Source organism: Salvelinus alpinus, chromosome 11 (genome assembly GCF_045679555.1).
Source record: "Salvelinus alpinus chromosome 11, SLU_Salpinus.1, whole genome shotgun sequence".
Taxonomy (NCBI): Eukaryota; Metazoa; Chordata; class Actinopteri; order Salmoniformes; family Salmonidae; genus Salvelinus; species Salvelinus alpinus.
Genome location: NC_092096.1, coordinates 20,618,553 through 20,638,989, shown reverse-complemented (window position 1 = coordinate 20,638,989; position 20,437 = coordinate 20,618,553). Strand labels below are relative to the sequence as shown.

The window sequence follows — 20,437 nt, the reverse complement described above, 5'->3', positions numbered from 1 at the left end:
AGTTATGACTAGGTTAAATACACAGATTTTAGTGGATATGTCACCAGTCCTGTCTGCCCTTCAACTGTTGACAGTTGACAGTAGGTCAACTCAACTGTCCCATTAGGACAAAACCAACAAGAATATCAAAGCAACTCAAAGCAATATCCTGCTACATTGAAAAACATTTAAGACGTGGTGAGAAAACAATCAACATTTCAAGTAAATTAAAGGCTTCCTATATTACGGTCTCAATTGTGATAGTGGTCATAATACAGTGAAAATTAGGGTCATTTACAGAGTGCGACAAAGGAAGAAAGTGTTCCTCCAAATATAAGGAAAATGACTGATTTGCTGTGTAATTTAATTTCAGCTTTATTTTTTTTCTATGGTGATATCATCCAAAATGCAGGGCAGCCCACACACACACAATCGCACATGCAGGCATACATACAGTGCCACGTCTTATGCGGTCTGTATTAAAGTAATTTAAACTGGTTCCTCTCACAGGGAAGTACCGCATATTTTTTCCAAAGAGCATCAGTGCCGCGAGACAGACAGGGATGGGTGACTGTGTGCGTCTGACAGACATGAAATAAAGATAGATACCCACACGCTGTTGAATGGGGTTGAGAGAGCATGGTGACCCCTGGAGAGGTGCACATAATTTCCTACAACAGGTCCCATAATAATAAGAGATGAATGAGGAAACAATTATAAGGAGATTAGCGTGGTTCTCAGTGGGAATATATGAATTGACAAATGACATAATTGATATGTAACTTAATTTATTTGAAGTACACCGAGTGTGCCCAACTTCATTTTAAAACATTGACAAACATGTCACAATATAGATTATAAACTGTTGTCCTATATGAAAATCAACATTTTACTAATACTATATTTTGTTAGAATCCTTGTATCCTTTCTTAATCAATATACCATGTTCATGACATTGTGATTATTTAAACAATTAAAAACATTTAGAGTTAGATTATACTTCAATTTAAAATTGTCAAGACCAAGAGTATTATTGCAAGTAATACTGCAATCAGAATGCCCCACAATTTCCTTTCAAATGTATTTTCATATTCACAACATTTGAATACAGATAGCAATATATATTTCAATGATTTGTAATCTTTAATAATAAAGAACCATGTTAATCAGTTAGAGTTATACAATTAAGGTCATAGTTATATTATACTTTAATACTATAACAATATGACAATAATGATGCTTAAGAAAGGAAAGCTCAATTCATATTTCACATCAGTGGCCATAGTTCCAAAATGTTTCTATCATAGAGTGGTGATGCCTACAAGTTAAGTATCTGTTGAAACAGAATTACACGGTGCATCAGTTCAGCCAGGAATAAGAAGTCATATCGCGAGAGCTCTGCTTCTTTCCTACTTATTTTTTGCTGGCTAATCACTCTCTCTGCCTCTTGATACATTTCGTCAGTGTAGCACACCCCTCCATTTCCTGCCACCATGTCGTCAATCTTCTTGATCAGCTCGACAACTTGACTTCGATTCTTCTCTCTGTTGTTGAAAACATGGAATCTGTTGCCACAGCGTTGAATCACTTCTCGAAGCGGTCCACTATCACTGGTGCGTACGTATTCTTGTATTGACTGTCTACCAAGGTCATCACCACGAGTGAATACAACAATCATGTACTTGGAGGCCTTTGGTCCAAAGAGTTTCTCCAGGGCTGCCACAGAATTCTGCTCCTCTTTGGTGAATCTGCCAATTTGGATCACCAGCAGGAAGACATGAGGACCAGGGGTTGAAACCTGAACACACTTTGCTATCTCATTTTTTATATGCTCAGCAGATTTGTCTGTATCTAGAATTCCTGGTGTGTCCACCACATGGATTAATCTAGAATTTTCCTTAACATAACTTTTAAGGCAAGTCTCAGTCACAGAGGTAGACTTGGCACAAGACTCAAAGTGTAAGCTCCCCAGGATGGTGTTTCCAACAGCACTTTTCCCCACTCCAGTTTTTCCTATCAACACTATTCTCAATTCGGGGCCTGCAAAGATAGAACATCTTTAGTGAGTTATTCACTCATAGCCAGTTCACATATTTTCAGGACCTGTCTAAAACATAACTCGTATGTTAACAGTTTAACACAAAATTAACAGATACAATTGACCATGTTTTAATATTTTGGGGGGACTTAAATGTGTTGTGTTCCGAAATGTCAGTATATATAATTTTGACAGTTTTGGGAAACCTGAAAAGGTGTTGTTTTTCAGGATATGCTTTATAATATGCTGTATTACAGGTAAGCAGGGTTGGGTAGGTTACTTTCTAAATGTAATCTGTTACAGTTAGTTACCTGTCCAATTCTAATCAGTAATGCAACTTTTGGATTACCCAAACTCAGTAATGTAATCTGATTCCTTTCAGTTACTTTCCCCTTAAGAGGCATTAAAAGAAGACAACAATGTAGGTTACCAATTGAACGGCATCTATTGCAGGATAAATCCATTTTAAAGTTTACATAGCTGGCCATTAATGGATGTACAATTTTACTTTATGGGTTGGTTATGTAGGCTTCTTTGTAACCCATTGCTTTCTTCTACATATAATAATACAATTACATTTTATCTTTACATTTAAAAAAAATTAATCAGAATTCCAGTCATTCCAATAAATGTTATATCCCTTGATCTTCAAGAATAGGACTTGGAAATATGGAATTATAGATTAGCCAAATTGTTTTACATGAGCATAACCCCAAAACTAAGGACTTATTAGCCAGCCCTACTCTGTTTTTGTTGGCATTGAGTACTGATCGGGCTCATTGATTCGAGTTGAAAAAGAAATGCTACTCTCATGGAATGGCATGCTTTGAGCACTACTGAAAACTGCTATTTACATGTGAAAAATGAATGCCATATGCTGCATTTGCTATAGGCCTCTTGTTTACCTTTTTGTTAGTGACACTTTGATATCTTGATAATATGCATCTGTTTAAAGAGCAAATCCACAGATGAAACAATAACAAAACGGTTTCCCCGCCTGTGTTTTAGTAAAAAGCTGAGGGATGGGCCTTGAGAAATGTAACCACTCAGATTAATAGACAGAGCTATGGATGCAAGGACTGACCATCCACGATATCAACATTATTGTTTTAACCATGTTATGAGGCTATACAGTGTTTGTTTACATTTTTAGTGTTTACAAACATTGGACAGTTTATACTTTGGGTTCTCATGGAGTGCGACAATTGAACAAAGCTCATGAGGCACTTATAAGTTAAATTCTTCAACAATCAATCATGGATATATATACACACATGTCCAAAAATGGATTTAGCAACTACAGATTGCCCCTTTAAATCTATCAAAAGTGTGTGAGTTTGAGCATGTGTCCATTAGGACTACGGATAAAAAATGTTTTATCAACATGAATTAGATTGAGCAACAAACGCCTCACTTTTATTCCATAGACTGGGATCCGCAATATGCAGCTGTTGCAAGAGGGCATTTTTTACTGATTGTCCACTGGTTTCAAAAACAATGATTGACAGGCAGTTTAAACTTCTTGAATTGAACCATTATTGGGTTCAAATACACATTTAGATTTGTTAACGGCCATCCACAACAACAACAATCCGTAAGGCGCAAATAGCTAAATGAGAGAACAGCAGTGTGATTCACGTCAACGTGCTATGTAGATATCAATAATAAGTGATATCCGTATCGCCGTAGACCACACCACTGCTGCCATCCTTACCTCCAAGCGTTTTTTCAAGTTGGATAATCTTTGGATGCGGAGTCGCACCATTGGAAGATAGGCTTTTGTAAACTACAGTCCAAGCTATTCCTGCTCTTTACCCGCGAGCCATCAAACACATTTTGGTGTGTCATTATAGTGGTCTCTGACTTGTGGTCAGACTCGCTCATGTGGAACAAATTGAAACTTGCGCCTTTTTTCAATGCGGATTTGAATGTCATTGGGAAACCGGGAAGTGTCAAATATTTTTTTTCGCAAACATCCTTTCTAGATTTAAAAGTAATCTAGTTCTTCAAAAGTATCTGTAATCTGATTATATATTTTTTCTGTTAACGTAACGAATTAGTTTCCATTTTTTGTAATCCTACATGTCACGCATTACACGTAATCTGTTACTCCCTAACCCTGCAGCTAAATGTATTATTATCATTGATGAGATTAAAACATACATGTTTTAATTGATAACACATTACAAAACGTAGGCTAAAAACATTTCAACACCTTTCCATGAGTTTCTCTACACCTTCAAAATGGTTGCAGTTTAGTTGTATATTTTTAAGAAAAATATTTTCACAGTGAATCCTCAAGCAGTCATATTTTAGCGTCCGATAAATGTGTCTCCAAATGGTGATATAAATCACTGTGTGTTGGTTGCCACCAAACATTCACTGCCATTTATTAAAGGAATTTGGAAGTCATTATCAGACTATGCATATTCAAAAAAATAAAATGTAACCTAAGAATTAATTATTATTTACAAGGAAGGCCTACCCCGCCCAAACACGGACGACGCTGGGCCAATTGTGCGCCGCCCTATGGGACTCCCAATCACGGCCTGATGTGATACAGCCTGGAGCTACACAATAAATGTTCAAATTATTCCCGTTTACTAGATTTACAGTGAATACCAATTGAAGTAATGAATTCTCACCAGCAGGAATAAGGGCGCTTGCAGCCATTGTGTCTTGGTTCAGTTGAAAATGAATGTAGTGAATTTAAGAGCAGTGGTCCAGCACTATTTTTATGTAGGGTTTAAGAACCGCCCACTCTTTAGTAACCTGACATCTCTCAGTATAAAACGAGGACGCTAAACCCTTGCCTATTTCACTTTTGCACCGACCAAATACTGAAGACCTCGCAAACCTTTACTATTTTCAAGTGTTGGTGTTTGTGGGAATTGCTTAGAGAGGACAATGTCTCAAAGTAAGTTTGACTTTTTAATACAACAATCTACGGGGTTTTCCTTTTATTTCCATTTTAATACGGTGTCAATGATAGTGATTTGTTTTTCAGGCATTTTTTTCTTTCTTCCTTTAAGAAAAAGCGTATGGCTGTGTAAATGTATGGTTTGTGATTTTGTTAACTGTCACATTTTTGTTACTGCTCTACAAATTAATTTGCCTTACATGTCAGGGTTCTCTCATAATAACTGATATACAGTATCCATCTTATAACTTACCAGGTGCTGAGTACTGTAAGCCTTGCCTAGGTAGGCATGTTGCAATATACCCCATTTAGTTTAACCCTATTGGTGCTGTGGTTAGTGAGTGTGGCTGCAGACCCGGGTTTGAGGCCAAATGTGTCCCACAACCTGGGTTTCAATTAGGGGTGGCAGGTAGCCTATCGTTTAGCACGTTGGGCCAGTAACTGAAAGATTACTAGTTCAAATCCCCTAGCCGAGAACGTGAAAAATCTGTTGACCTGCCCTTGAGAAAGGAGCCTTAAACCTAATTGTTCCAGGGTCACTGATGACAGACCCTAGTTGTGACCACACTCTGACATTCTCAGGGGGAGTTGTGATATTCAAATAAATGTAACATTTCCAAATCACCTGTGTATTAATACACATGTGAAATAAGACAAAATCATAACAAGTGAAAATAATGTTTACACCAGACCATGGGTACATAAGTTTGCAGAGTACAATGTGGTCTAGCCCACAGGGTAGTATCATATCCCTTATAGTATGCTGTCAGCTCACTTTTTTTTAAACAGACCCAACTGTTACTTGTAAAAAATAAAAATAAATGTTTAAAGGAAATGTTGTGGTCTAGCTGTAATGACACACATCTATGGTGTCAGCATAGGTTAAAAGCGGGTCTTTGCCTTATGACACAACAGCCATCTTTAAAAGCCTTAATAAATAAAAACATTTTTAAAGACATGTTGAAAGTATAACTTTGTTATTTACTGTATTTGATACTCTGTTACAGTAATATATTTCTACAATTGTTCAATACATTTTGAGGGCTGCTTATAAGTTCCTACTTAGAATGTAGAAACACAATTCACATGGAATTACATAGAACATATTGTGGATACAATATGAATGTAGTCACTGACATTGTAAATGTTACTAGGCGATCATTTTTCTTGCAATAGTAAAGCCTCATGGTAGTGTCATATTTTGGAAAATATTTTTATTCTCAAAGATACAAGTCTTTATCTTTCAGGTACCATCGTTCTGTTCGGAAAGAAATCGGTTTCGAAGAGCTTCATTGGAAACCATCTCCTGAAGAATCAAGTTTTTACTGATGATACAACAGAATGTCAACGAGAGGAAGGCACATCCCATACTGTTATCTACACCCCAGATATTGAAGAAAACCATAATCCAAACCAGCTAATTATTGATTGTATGGCACTTTCATACCCAGGCCCTCATGCGTTCCTGCTTGTAATTGAGGAAGGACAGGTAATGCAAGATGAGGTTGAAAAGCAAGTTAAATTTTTAGTGAGTACCTTTGATAAATCAATAAAAAATAACTTAACAGTTGTGTTACCAAGCAGTCACAACCCCAAAGTGTTAGACATGCCCAAATTAAAAATCTGTACCACTAATGATCTGGACAAACACTTGGCAGACTTAAAAAGTCCAGTTAAGTATAGCTACAACAGGTACTCTGAGGACATTGTGAAATACAGAAGCAAAACTTTGAGGGGTAAAAGAAAGGCCCTGGATGACAGGTAAGACCAAATTACATAAATATAATTGCATTTAAAATGTCTCTGTTCTAAAGTTGTCAAGACTAGTAAAGATGTGATTTGTCATGACTGCATACCTTAGTTCCAGGAAGAATCACGAACTTGCAGACAGAGGGTTAGAAGATGGCGCTTCCACATCTAACAATCGCACTGAAATGCATGGTAAGCCCTTGAGGGGAGTTTTCTTAATACCAGGGTTTGGGTGAATCCATAAAAATTCTAATTAAATTCCCTCTTTTCAATTCCAATTTAAAGTAAATAAAAAAATAGGTGGATTAAACATTACGGATTTGGATTTATTCAATAATATTATTTCTATGTTTACTGTCTACCTTGATTGTCCCTCATCAGGTGGAAGTCCCTGCAATCCTAGCAATACATTGAACATCGTGCTGCTGGGACAGACAGGATCTGGAAAGAGTGCTAGTGGAAACACAATCCTTGGAACCAAACGTTTTGTATCATATGCAAGCGCTTCACCAGTTACTAGAGACTGTCAGGTCATAGAGAGTCAAATGTGTGGGAGGCATGTGAGGGTCATTGATACCCCTGACTTCTTTGATGAAGCTATTGACCTTTCAGTTAGAAATGAACAGATTGAGAAATGCAGAAAACTCTGTCAGTCTGGTTCTTGTGTGTACTTATTGGCCATTCAGGTTGGCCGATTCACAGATGGTGAACGAGATATATTATGTAAATTACAAAAGGTTTTTGACCATGACATCATTACCAAAATGATTGTCCTCTTCACTCGTGGAGAGGATCTAAAGGACAGCATAGAAGAATTCCTCACAGCTGCAGAATTACATCTCAAAGATATGGTTCAGCACTGTGAGGGCGCATACCATGTGTTCAGAAACAAAGACCACAATGAACACCAGGTTAATGAGCTGATGGAGAAGATCAGATGCATTTCTGGGCCATGAGGGGAAAACAATCCATATTGCAAAAGTTGTTTTTGTTCATGTAGTCAAAGATGAATTAAGTGTCCCTTATTATTATTATGGCACATGATTTGTGTGAACAATTGATCTAAAATGTAAATGATAATTGTTATGGGATTTTTATGAATAAATGACTATGTATATGTTTGACTTAGAATTATAACTAAACAGAATACTACTATGTTACTGTATGAATGAATCTTATTATCATAATGCTGAATGTAATGTGTTCCTTGTTAGAAAGAATGGGTTTATCTTCAGACAGGCTTGAATGATGTGTCTACCCAGGGAGGGGAAAGACCTTGGGTTGGTTGCAGATAGTTTAACAGGTGGCAGACAGTAATGAGAACGTTAACTGTACTGCCATTGTATCCGAGAGGAGGATGGACATTAAAACCTATGACATCATCTTTATTATATAACCTGATGTAAATTGTACTATGATCAGTACTCTCTAGAATAAACACTATTGGTTGACTTTGAGACTGGTTTCTGTCCATTTTATGCTTATAAGTATCTTACAAATTTGTATGTATGGGCAGAGTGTTTTAATTGAATTGGTTGATAAACATAGGAATTAAATTCCTCTTAACAATAAATGTATTGTCTTCGACAACTTTTGCTATTGAACGTTTGAGTGCATTTGTTCTACATTTTTAGTTTTGCAGTATATTGCCACTGCTGATATTTAGATGCATGTTAAGTATACTTATTTTATTTAAAAAATGCTGACTTTAATTGCTTGTTTAAAACATAATCAGAAACTTTGTTTTTGGTGGAAGATAATATTGTGATATGCATGTTTAATTAGTCACAAGAAGAAGCTCAATTTCTTATAAAAGGAAATTAAAATGAAATTGTAAATCAAGAGTTCATGTAAGCACAAAGTGAAACTGTCTGGAAATCACTGCCCATAAGTGTGTGTGTGTGAAGGAAGCATGCAAATAATATTTCACTTAATCATAAAGTATTTTATTGCAATATTTTCACACATTTGAGCCTTGATGATTTACTGTTATACAGTGAATGCTCAGCCAATATTTTCTATATGAAAATGAAGTGTAGGATGGTAACTTAACAGGGCAGAGAAAGCAAAGCTTGAATGTATTCATCAATGGAAAATCGAGAACTCAGGATTCAGTGAAGCAAGTAGCTAGCTCATACATTCTCTCTGAGAACTGTAAGGTAAAGGAGCCAGATTGCAGTGTTTTTCTTTAGTGGTTGAGGCAGCTCAATTACAGGGCTGTAGACAGCTATATGCTTTATGTTTGGGATCTGATTAGATCTTCCACTGAGTCCTGAACAGTTCCCCCAATACCATGTGGATGGACTGTCACACTGAAGCATTGAGGAGTCTTCATTGCCATCACGCTACACAGATCAAATGTTTTTGCTATGTCATCCAACAAACACAGTTTTGACTTGAAGTACAGCTACTGTGACTTTTACTAGTAGATTGGTTAAGATAATTAACATAGCAGGTTAGGTTAATTAAGTTCAGGTTATGAAAAGGGTTAGGGTTAGCTAACATTGTCCCAGACATTTTACTCCTGAGGTGCTGACCTGTTGCACCCTCGACATCAGCTGATGTAAGAAGGGTTTTATAAATAAGTTTGATTGATTGATTGATTTCTGTAAGTCTTTAGCTGACACTCTAGAATTCTATTTAACCTCATTGAGCATTCTGCGCTGTGCTCTTGCAGTCATCTTTGCAGGACAGCCAGTCCTGAACATCAAGGCTTTTAGAGATACTTTTGTAACCCTTTCCAGCTTTATGCAAGTCAACAATTTTTTATTCTGATATCTGAGCTAATGCTACAGCTTATCTAGCTAGCTACATACATAAACAACAACACTGAATGGCTGAATTATTATTGATATATTTACTGTTTTATTCACATGTTTTCAATTTCCGGTGATAAATCATGCTTTCCGATTCTTGCATCGATTGTAATGGGCACATATTATGTGTGTAAAATAGTTTTTGGAAGGTTGTACTGATTATGATGAGCTAAGCTATTTCCAGCTATGTGTGGAGCCATGTTTGTTGACATACAATGCTTTCTGGGTTTCACGTCTGTCAGACCAAAGATGTTATAACAAAATGAGGTGAGTAAGGGTTCACAAAATTTTTGAGAACTTCAGGAAGTGAACGGTGGGATGCGAACGATGGTAGACAACACAACCCTTCAACATGCATACTATAAACAGACCAAACTCATCTTGTCTTCTCTTATTATCTTTGGTTTCTGTGAGAGGAAAAAAGCATGGCGGAACGCTGAAACTAATCATCGTCGGATTACTTTCGATTTTTAGAATGTGTTTTATTCAATTATTTCGATCAATGTGAGCTCAGTCGTGATGTGATTAATTATAAATAGTAATTGTTATTAGATAAAACAATGTCGTTTATGTCAGCCAAGAGTTATAAAAATATGACCGCTTGTGTTGCAAAAATCTTTCCTCAGTTAGCGCTAGGACAAGTGTAACCTATATTTTTCGGGTTTGGATGATTGTGTTGTGCTATAAATACTTCTGTGAATATCTGAACATTGCATCCAAAAATAAAGTGCTCACATTCTGGACATAACTTTGCAAGGACTGTGTTTGTGTAAATAGTTTCTGAAAAAACAGTGTGGCCAATTCAAATGATTTTTGCGTCATTCGAAACTGTCCGTTCTAAATAAGCCTTCAAATCACCACTGTAGAATGATCACACCCGTGTGATGGTACAGTTGAAGTCGGAAGTTTACATACACTTAGGTTGGAGTCATTAAAACTCGTTATTCAACCATTCCACAAATTTCTTGTTAACAAACTATAGTTTTGGCAAGTCGGTTAGGACATCTACTTTGTGCATGACACAAGTTATTTTTCCAGCAATTGTTTAGACAGATTATTTCACCTATAATTCACTGTATCACAATTCCAGTGGGTCAGAAGTTTACATGCACTAAGTTGACTATGCCTTGAAACATCTTGGAAAATTCCAGAAAATGATGTTATGGCTTTAGAATTGTCTTATAGGCTAATTTACATCATTTGAGTCAATTGGAGGTGTATCTGTGGATGTATTTCAAGGTCTACCTTCAAACTCAGTGCCTCTTTGCTTGACATCATGGGAAAATCAAAAGAAATCAGCCAAGACCTCAGAAAAAAATGTGTAGACCTCAAGTCTGGTTCATTCTTGGGTGCAATTTCCAAACGCCTGAAGGTACCACGTTCATCTGTACAGACAGTAGCACACAAGTATAAACACCATGGGACCACACAGCCGTCATACCGCTCAGGAAGGAAACGCGTTCTGTCTCCTAGAGATAAACGTACATTGGTGCGAAAAGTGAAAATCAATCCCAGAACAACGACCTTGTGAAGATGCTGGAGGACACAGGTACAACATTATTGTGGCAAACCTCTTCAAGATTAGGAGCGTTTGTCACAAATTAAGTGGGAAACCGTCCCCAAAATCACACCAGAATGAGAGTTCTTTCGAACAGGACAGTACCAGTGTGTTTGTTTTGGTCCACCCAGGCCGCAGGCAAGGTCAAGGATAGCAGTGTTCGGTACACGAATCGGGTTCTCAGTAGGTCCAGGTCCAAACGCCAATAGGTAAATCCAATAGTCCAGCTCATACACGGTTAAATCCATCCGATATATATCATCTCCCTCTCTATGGTTCACAGATCCTTCCAGCCCTTTCTCTCTCTTCCTGTTGGGTCTTGACCACTTATCTGTGGGTCGGCCCCACCTTCTGAGGGTTCCCCTTGCTTCTGGGAATTGTAGTTTTGGCAGATCGTCCATTTTGTGATCTGTAGTTCTGATCGGGGTGGCCATTTTAGTGAGAAGGCAGAGCCCGTTTATTAGTTCTGCTCTCACATATCTGCCATTTATCCCTCAACTCCCTTCTTTGCCACAATATCTATATCTACAGTAAAACGAGTCCTATATCAACATAACCTGAAAGGCAGCTCAGCAAGGAAGAAGCCACTGCTCCAAAACCGCCATATAAAAGCCAGACTGCGGTTTGCAACTGCACATGGGGACAAAGATCTTACTTTTTGGAGAAATGTTCTCTGGTCTGATGAAACAAAAATAGAACTGTTTGGCCATAATGACCATCATTATGTTTGGAGGAAAAAAGGTGAGGCTTGCAAGCCAAAAAACACCATCCCAACCATGAAGCACGGGGGCATCATGTTGTGGGGGTGCTTTGCTGCAGGAGGGGCTGGTGCACTTCACAAAATAGATGGCATCATGAGGAAAGAAAATTATGTGGATATATTGAAGCAACATCTCAAGACATCAGTAAGGAAGTTAAAGCTTGGTCGCAAATGTGTCTTCCAAATGGACAATGACCCCAAAAATACTTCCAAAGTTGTGGCAAAATGGCTTAAGGACAACAACGTCAATGTATTGGACTGGCCATCACAAAGCCCTGACCTCAAGCCGATAGAAAATTTGTGGGCAGAACTGAAAAAGCGTGTGCGAGAAAGGAAGCCTACAAACCTGACTCAGTTACACCAGATCTGTCAGGAGGAATGGGCAAAAATTCACCCAACTTATTGTGGGAAACTTGTGGAAGGCTACCCGAAACGTTTGACCCAAGTTAAACAATTTAAAGGCAATTCTACCAAATACTAATTGAGTGTATGTAAACTTCTAACCCACTGGGAATGTGATGAAAGAAACAAAAGCTGAAATAAATCACTCTCTATACTATTATTCTGACATGTCACATTCTTAAAATAAAAAACTGACCTAAGACAGGAACTTTTTACTAGGATTAAATGTCAGGAATTGTTTAAAACTGAGTTTAAATGTATTTGGCTCAGGTGTATGTAAACTTCCGACTTCAACTGTATTTCCACAAGGTCTCGGACTCCAGGATGGGAAAATGCTTACAAGAAAGAAGCATTTGTAAACAGAGACAGTTATTGATTTCCATTATTACTGGTAACGTTGAAAAGGAGAGAAAAAGACAATCCCGTTTTAAAAAATAAATTAGCTATGTAGGCTACTCTGTCACGCCCTGACCTTAGAGCTTTTTATGTCTCTATTTTGGTTTGGTCAGGGTGTGATTTGGGTGGGCATTCTATGTTATTTATTCTATGTTTTTATATTTCTTTGTTTTGGCCGGGTATGGTTCTCAATCAGGGACAGCTGTCTATTGTTGTCTCTGATTGGGAACCATACTTAGGTAGCTTTTCCTCACAGGGTTTTTGTGGGTAGTTAATTTCTGTTTAGTGTTTCCACCTTACAGGACTGTTTCGGTTATGCTCTTGTTTATTTTTGTTATAGTGTTCAGTTTTAATAAAACAAGCATGAACACTTACCACGCTGCGCTTTGGTCCGATGATTCCTCTTCCTCAGATGATGAATACCGTTACATAATCACCATTCTATAGGCTACAGATTTGAGTCACCACTGGAATAGGTATTTTTATGTTGTAGCTTTGTTGCATCTAATTTATAAAATTATGACTCATTATTTTGTAAGAAGGTATTTAAATAAAATAAAATAAAATGTATTTGTCACATACACATGGTTAGCAGATGTTAATGCAAGTGTAGCGAAAACCTTGTGCTTCTAGTTCCGACCATGCAGTAATATCTAACAAGTAATATAACCTAACAATTCCACAACAACTACCTTATACACACAAGTGTAAAGGAATGAATACGAATATGTACATAAAAATATATAAATGAGTGATGGCCGAACGGCATAGGCAAGATGCAGTAGATGGTATAGAGTACAGTATATACATATGAGATGAGTAATGTAGGGTATTTAAACATTATATAAAGTGGCTAGTGATAAATTGATTACATACATTTTCCATTATTAAAGTGGCTGGAGTTGAGTCAGTATGTTGGCAGCATCCACTCAATGTTAGTGATGGCTGTTTAAATAGAAGCTGTTTTTCAGTCTCTCGGTCCCCACTTTGATGCACCTGTACTGACCTCGCCTTCTGGATGGTAACGGGGTGAACAGGCAGTGGTTCGGGTGGTTGTTGTCCTTGATGATCTTTTTGGCCTTCCTGTGACATCAGCAGGTGTAGGTGTCCTGGAGGGCAGGTAGTTTGCACTCGGTGATGCGTTGTGCAGACCTCACTACCCTCTGGAGAGCCTTCCGGTTATGGCCGGAGCAGCTGCCGTATCAGGCGGTGATACAGCCCGATAGGATGCTCTCGATTGTGCATCTGTAAAAGTTTGTGAGTGTTTTTGGTGACAAGCCAATTTTTTTCAGCCACGCTGTCTGTAGGTGGACCATTTCAGTTTGTCCGTGATGTGTACGCCGAGGAACTTAAAACTCTCCACCCTCTCCACTACTGTCCCGTCAATGTAGGTAGGGGGCTGCTCCCTCTGCTGTTTCCTGAAGTCCACGATCATCGCCTTTGTTTTGTTGACATTGAGTGTGAGGTTATTTTCCTGACACCACACTCCGAGGGCCCTCACCTCCTCCCTGTAGGCCGTCTCGTCGTTATTGGTAATCAGGCCTACCACTGTAGTGTCGTCTGCAACTTGATGATTGTGTTGGAGGCGTGCATGGCCACGCAGTCGTGGGTGAACAGCGCACCCTTGTGGGGACCCAGTGTTGAGGATCAGCGGGGTGGAAATGTTGTGACCTACCCTCACCACCTGGGGGCGGCCCGTCAGGAAGTCCAGGACCCAAAGGCACAGGGCGGGGTCGAGACTAGAGGTCGACCAATTAATCGGAATGGCCGATTTATTAGGGCCGATTTCAAGTTTTCATAACAATCGGAAATCAGTATTTTTGGACACCGATTTGGCCGATTTATTATATATTTTTTTTACACCTTTATTTAATCTTTATTTAAGTAGGCAAGTCAGTTAAGAACACATTCTTATTTTCAATGACGGCCTAGGAACGGTGGGTTAACTGCCTCGTTCAGGGGCAGAATGACAGATTTTCACCTTGTCAGCTCGGGGGATTCAAATTTGCAACCTTACAGTTAACTAGTTCAACGCTCTAACCACCTGCCTCATTGCACTCCACGAGGAGACTGCCTGTTACGTGAATGCAGTAAGCCAAGGTAAGTTGCTAGCTAGCATTAAACTTATCTTATAAAAAATAATCAATCAATCATAATCACTAGTTAACTACACATGGTTGATGATATTACTAGTTTATCTAGCGTGTCCTGCGTTGCATATAATCGATGCGGTGCGTATCGTTGCTACAATGTGTACCTAACCATGAACATCAATGCCTTTCTTAAAATCAATACACAGAAGTATATATTTTTAAACCTGCATATTTAGCTAAAAGAAATCCAGGTTAGCAGGCAATATTAACCAGGTGAAACTGTGTCACTCCTCTTGCATTCATTGCCCCTTAGAGTCAGTGTATATGCAACAGTTTGGGCCGCCTAATTTGCCAGAATTTTACGTAATTATGACATAACATTGAAGGTTGTGCAATGTAACAGGAATATTTAGACTAATGGATGCCACCCCTTAGATAATATATGGAACTGTTCCGTATTTCACTGAAAGAATAAACGTCTTGTTTTCGAGATGATAGTTTCCGGATTCGACCATATTAATGACCTAAGGCTCGTATTTCTGTGTGTTATTATGTTATAACTAAGTCTATGATTTGATAGAGCAGTCTGACTGAGTGGTGGTAGGCAGCAGCAGGCTCGTAAGCATTCATTCAAACAGCACTTTCGTGGGTTTTTCCAGCAGTTCTTCGTTGTGCGTCAAGCATTGCGCTGTTTATGACTTCAAGCCTATCAACTCCCGAGATTAGACTAGTGTAACCGATGTGAAATGGCTAGCTAGTTAGCGGGGTGCGCGCTAATAGCGTTTCAATTTTCACTCGCTCTGAGACTTGGAGTAGTTGTTCCCCTTGCTCTGCATGGGTAACGCTGCTTCGAGGGTGGCTGTTGTCGTTGTGTACCTGGTTCGAGCCCAGGGAGGAGCGAGGAGAGGGACGGAAGCTATACTGTTACACTGGCAATACTAAAGTGCCTATAAGAACATTCAATAGTCAAAGGTTAATGAAATACAAATGGTATAGAGAGAAATAGTCCTATAATTCCTATAATAACTACAACCTAAAACTTCTTACCTGGGAATATTGAAGACTCATGTTAAAAGGAACCACCAGCTTTCATATGTTCTCATGTTCCGAGCAAGGAACTTAAACGTTAACTTTCTTACATTGCACATATTGCACTTTTACTTTCTTCTCCAACACTTTGTTTTTGCATTATTTAAACCAAATTGAACACGTTTCATTATTTATTTGAGGCTAAATTGATTTTATTGATGTATTATATTAAGTTAAAATAAGTGTTCATTCAGTATTGTTGTAGTTGTCATTATTACAAATGAATTTTAAAAATCGTCCGAGTAATCGAAATCGGCGTTTTTGGTCCTCCAATAATCGGTATCGTATCGGCGTTGAAAAATCATAATCGGTCGACCTCTAGTCGAGACCCAGGGTCTCGAGCTTAATGAGGAGTTTGGAGGGTACTATGGTGTTAAATGTTGAGCTGTAATTGATGAACAGCATTCTTACATAGGTATTCCTCTTGTCCAGATGGGTTAGGGCAGTGTGCAGTGTGATTGCGTCGTCTGTGGACCTATTGGGGCGGTAAGCAAATTGGAGTGGGTCTAGGGTGTCAGGTAGGGTCGAGGTGATATGGTCCTTGACTAGTCTCTCAAAGCACTTCATGATGACGGAAGTGAGTGCTACAGGGCGGTAGTCATTTAGCTCAGTTACCTTAGTTTTTTTGGGAACAGGAACAATGGTGGCCCTCTTGAAGCATGTGGGAACAGCAGACTGGGATAAGGATTGAGTGAATATGTCTATAAACACACCAGCCAGCTGGTCTGCGCATGTTCTGAGGACGCGGCCGGGGATGCCGTCTGGGCCTGCAGCCTTGCGAGGGTTAACACGTTTAAATGTTTTACTCACGTTGGCTACAGTGAAGGAGAGCCCGCAGGTTTTGGTAGCGGGCCGTGTCAGTGGAACTGTATTGTCCTCAAAGCGAGCAAAAAAGTTGTTAGGTTTGTCTGGGAGCAAGGCATCGTGATCCGCGACGGGGCTGGTTTTTCTTTTGTAGTCCTTGATTGACTGTAGACCCTGCTACATACCTCTTGTGTCTGAGCCGTTGAATTGCGACTCCACTTAGTCTTTGTACTGACGCTTAGCTTGTTTGATTCCCTTGCGGAGGGAATAGCTACACTGTTTGTATTCAGTCATGTGTTACGAATCCCGCCGAGGATGGTGCCTCTTCCCGTTCGGGCGGCGCTCGGCGGTCGTCGTCTCCGGTCTACTAGCTGCCACCGATCCCCTTGTCTGTTTTCTGTTGAGTTTGTCTAATTTGTCTATTTGTATCACCTGTTTTGTGTTTAGGGTAGGGGGTTATTTAAACCCAGTTGGCCCGCCGACTTTTGTGCGGGCTTGTTATTCTGTTTGTTGTGGTGGTGTTTTCGTACTGTAATTTCGTCCTAGTTATTGTGGACTGGTTATTGACGCGCCCTTTTGTTGTGTGGCGTAGGCGTCTTATATATATTTTCTGTTCGGATTATTAAATACAAATCCACTTGCACGAAATACCTGCTCTCTGCGCTTGACTCCTTCACTCACCACTGGATACGTGACAGAAGCCCGCACCAACCTATGGAGTCAGCAGAGGCAGCAACCACCCCTCTTCCATCGATGGAGGAGCGTGTCCTTCATCACACCGCCGTTCTCCATCGGATTGGGTCAGCGATGGACATGATGATGGAGAGGATGGAGCGATGGGAGAGGAGTGGTATCCCGACATCTACCCCAGCTCCTTCACAGACGTCGCGACCTATTCCTTCACCGTCGGCATCGGGCTCAGGCGCATTGCGTCTCGCGCTCCCAAGGGAGTACGACGGAGCGGTGGCTGGGTGCCAGGGGTTTTTGCTCCAGTTGGAGCTCTACTTGGCCACCGTTCATCCGACTCCCTCTGGAGAGGAGAGTGTTAGCCTCCTCATCTCCTGTCTAACGGGTAGAGCCCTGGAATGGGCTAACGCGGTCTGGAACGGCCCAGACTCGGTTCGGGACCACTACCCAGAGTTCACCCGCCGCTTTCGGGCCGTATTTGACCACCCTCAGGAAGGCCGATCGGTGGGTGAGCGACTGTTCCACCTCAGACAGGAGACGAGGAGTGCGCAAGACTTCGCCTTGGAGTTCCGGACCTTGGCTGCTGGTGCGGGGTGGAATGACAGGGCCCTGATAGACCATTATCGATGTAGCCTTCGGGAGGACGTCCGCCGGGAGCTAGCTTGTCGAGACACTACACTCTCCCTCGATGAGCTCATTGACATGTCTATACGACTGGACAACCTGCTAGCTGCCCGCGGGCGTTCAGAGGGGGTCCTGTCAGTTCCACCTTCCAGCCCTCCCGCTCCAACTCCGATGGAGTTGGGAGGGGCTGCATCTAGGGGGGCCGGAGGAGGTGGCTTCTCTTGCACCTATTGTGGTCGAAGAGGACACACTTCGGACCGGTGCTGGAGGAGTGCCTCTGGGAGTAGAGATGGCAGGCGGAATACTTCTCGGTCACCCCAGGTGAGTAGGCACAAGACTCACCCAGAGCTTCCTGTCGGTCACATGTTTTTGGTTATTTTTTTCCCTGCGTTTTTCCCCTCTCTCCAGCATAAGGCGCTAGTAGACTCAGGCGTAGCTGGGAGTTTTATGGATTGCGGTCTCGCCCGTAAGTTGGGTATTCCGTTGGTACAGATAGACCCACCTTTCCCTGTGCACTCCTTAGATAGCCGACCGTTAGGGTCAGGGCTGATCAGGGAGGCCACGATTCCGCTGGACATGGTAACGCAGGGGGATCATAGGGAGCAGATTAGTTTCTACCTTATTGATTCACCTGGGTTTCCGGTGGTGTTGGGGGTTCCCTGGCTAGCCATTCACAATCCCCTCATTTCTTGGAGACAGGGAGCTCTTCAGGGGTGGTCAGAGGAGTGTTCAGGTAGGTGTGTGGGAGTTTCCATCGGTGCCACATCGGTGGAGAGTCCAGACCAGGTTTCCACTGTGCGCATTCCCCCAGAATATGCCGATTTGGCTATCGCTTTTAGTAAGAAGAAAGCGACCAAATTACCACCTCATCGACGGTGGGATTGCGTGATAAACCTCCAGGAGAACGCTGCACTTCCCAGGAGTCATGTGTACCCATTGTCACAGGAGGAGACGTTGGCTATGGAGACATATGTCACGGAATCTCTGAGACAGGGGTTCATTCGGCCCTCCATGTCACCCGCCTCCTCGAGTTTCTTTTTTGTGAGAAAGAAGGAGGGAGGTCTGCGTCCGTGCATTGATTATCGAGGTCTAAATTCAATCACAGTGGGATTTAGTTATCCGCTACCTCTCATCGCTACGGCGGTGGAATCATTCCACGGAGCACGTTTTTTCACAAAACTGGACCTCAGGAGCGCGTATAATCTGGTGCGTATTCGGGGAGGAGACGAGTGGAAAACAGCGTTTAGTACCACATCAGGCCACTATGAGTACCTCGTCATGCCGTATGGGTTAAAGAATGCTCCAGCCGTCTTCCAATCCTTTGTAGATGAGATTCTCAGGGACTTGCACGGGCAGGGTGTGGTAGTGTATATTGATGACATCTTGATCTATTCTGCCACACGCGCCGCGCATGTCTCCCTGGTGCGCAGGGTCCTTGGGCGGTTGCTGGAGCATGACCTATACGTCAAGGCTGAGAAATGTGTGTTCTCCAAACAAGCCGTTTCCTTCCTGGGTTATCGCATTTCCACCTCAGGGGTGGTGATGGAGAGTGACCGCGTTAACGCCGTGCGTAATTGGCCGACTCCGACCACGGTAAAGGAGGTGCAGCGGTTTTTAGGGTTTGCCAATTACTACCGGAGGTTTATCCGGGGTTTTGGCCAAGTGGCGGCACCCATTACCTCACTGCTAAAGGGAGGGCCGGTGCGTCTACAGTGGTCGGCCGAGGCAGAGGGAGCTTTCAACCAGTTGAAGGCACGGTTTACTGAGGCATCCGTGTTGGCGCATCCGGACCCTTCATTAGCGTTCATAGTGGAGGTGGATGCGTCCGAGGCTGGTGTTGGAGCCGTGCTATCACAGCGCTCGGGCACGCCACCGAAGCTCCGTCCCTGTGCGTTCTTTTCTAAGAGGCTCGGTCCGGCGGAGCGGAACTATGATGTGGGGGACAGGGAGCTACTAGCTATGGTAAAAGCCCTGAAGGTATGGAGACACTGGCTTGAGGGGGCTAAGTACCCTTTTCTCATCTGGACTGACCAACGCAATCTGGAGTATATCCGAGAGGCGAGGAGACTGAATCCGCGTCAGGCGAGGTGGGCCATGTTCTTTACTCGTTTTAGATTCACGATCTCTTATCGGCCAGGTTCCCTCAACACTAAGGCCGACGCGCTGTCTCGTCTCTATGACACGGATGACCGGCCCATCGATCCGACTCCCATCCTTCCCGCCTCTTGTCTGGTGGCTCCGGTGGTATGGGAGGTGGACGCGGACATCGAGCGGGCGTTGAGGGTAGAACCTGTGCCGTCCCAGTGTCCGACTGGCCGTAGGTACGTACCGCTTGGTGTCCGTGATCGATTGATTCGGTGGGCTCACACACTACCTTCTTCGGGTCATCCGGGGGTGGAGAGGACAGTGCGGGGTCTTAGAGGGAAATACTGGTGGCCCACCTTGGCTAAGGACGTGAGACTCTATGTCTCCTCCTGCTCGGTATGCGCTCAGAGTAAGGCTCCTAGGCACCTACCGAGAGG

General features: G+C 41.6%; 1 protein-coding gene and 1 long non-coding RNA gene across 2 annotated transcripts; one reads left to right on the top strand and one right to left on the bottom strand.

The window, feature by feature from the left end:
* Positions 1–750: 750 nt before the first annotated feature.
* Positions 751–4,745, bottom strand: LOC139533718 (GTPase IMAP family member 9-like). The gene is made up of 2 exons (XM_071332030.1): positions 4,663–4,745; positions 751–2,019 (listed from the first exon to the last, which is right to left on the bottom strand). Exons 1-2 carry the CDS (start codon positions 4,688–4,690, stop codon positions 1,298–1,300), a joined length of 750 nt encoding a protein of 249 aa, XP_071188131.1. The 5' UTR covers positions 4,691–4,745; the 3' UTR covers positions 751–1,297.
* LOC139533719 (uncharacterized) lies at positions 4,623–8,143 on the top strand. Its single transcript, XR_011666846.1, has 4 exons — positions 4,623–4,934; positions 6,185–6,698; positions 6,799–6,878; positions 7,068–8,143. It is a non-coding gene; the product is annotated as an uncharacterized lncRNA (long non-coding RNA).
* The last annotated feature ends 12,294 nt before the right edge of the window (positions 8,144–20,437 follow it).

Coding starts and splice junctions, on each gene's coding strand:
- LOC139533718 (XM_071332030.1), bottom strand. CDS start 4,690: ATGGCTGCAAGCGCCCTTATTCCTGCTG. Junction 2,020..4,662: donor AAGCGCCCTTATTCCTGCTG/GTGAGAATTCAT, acceptor CTATCTTTGCAG/GCCCCGAATTGAGAATAGTG.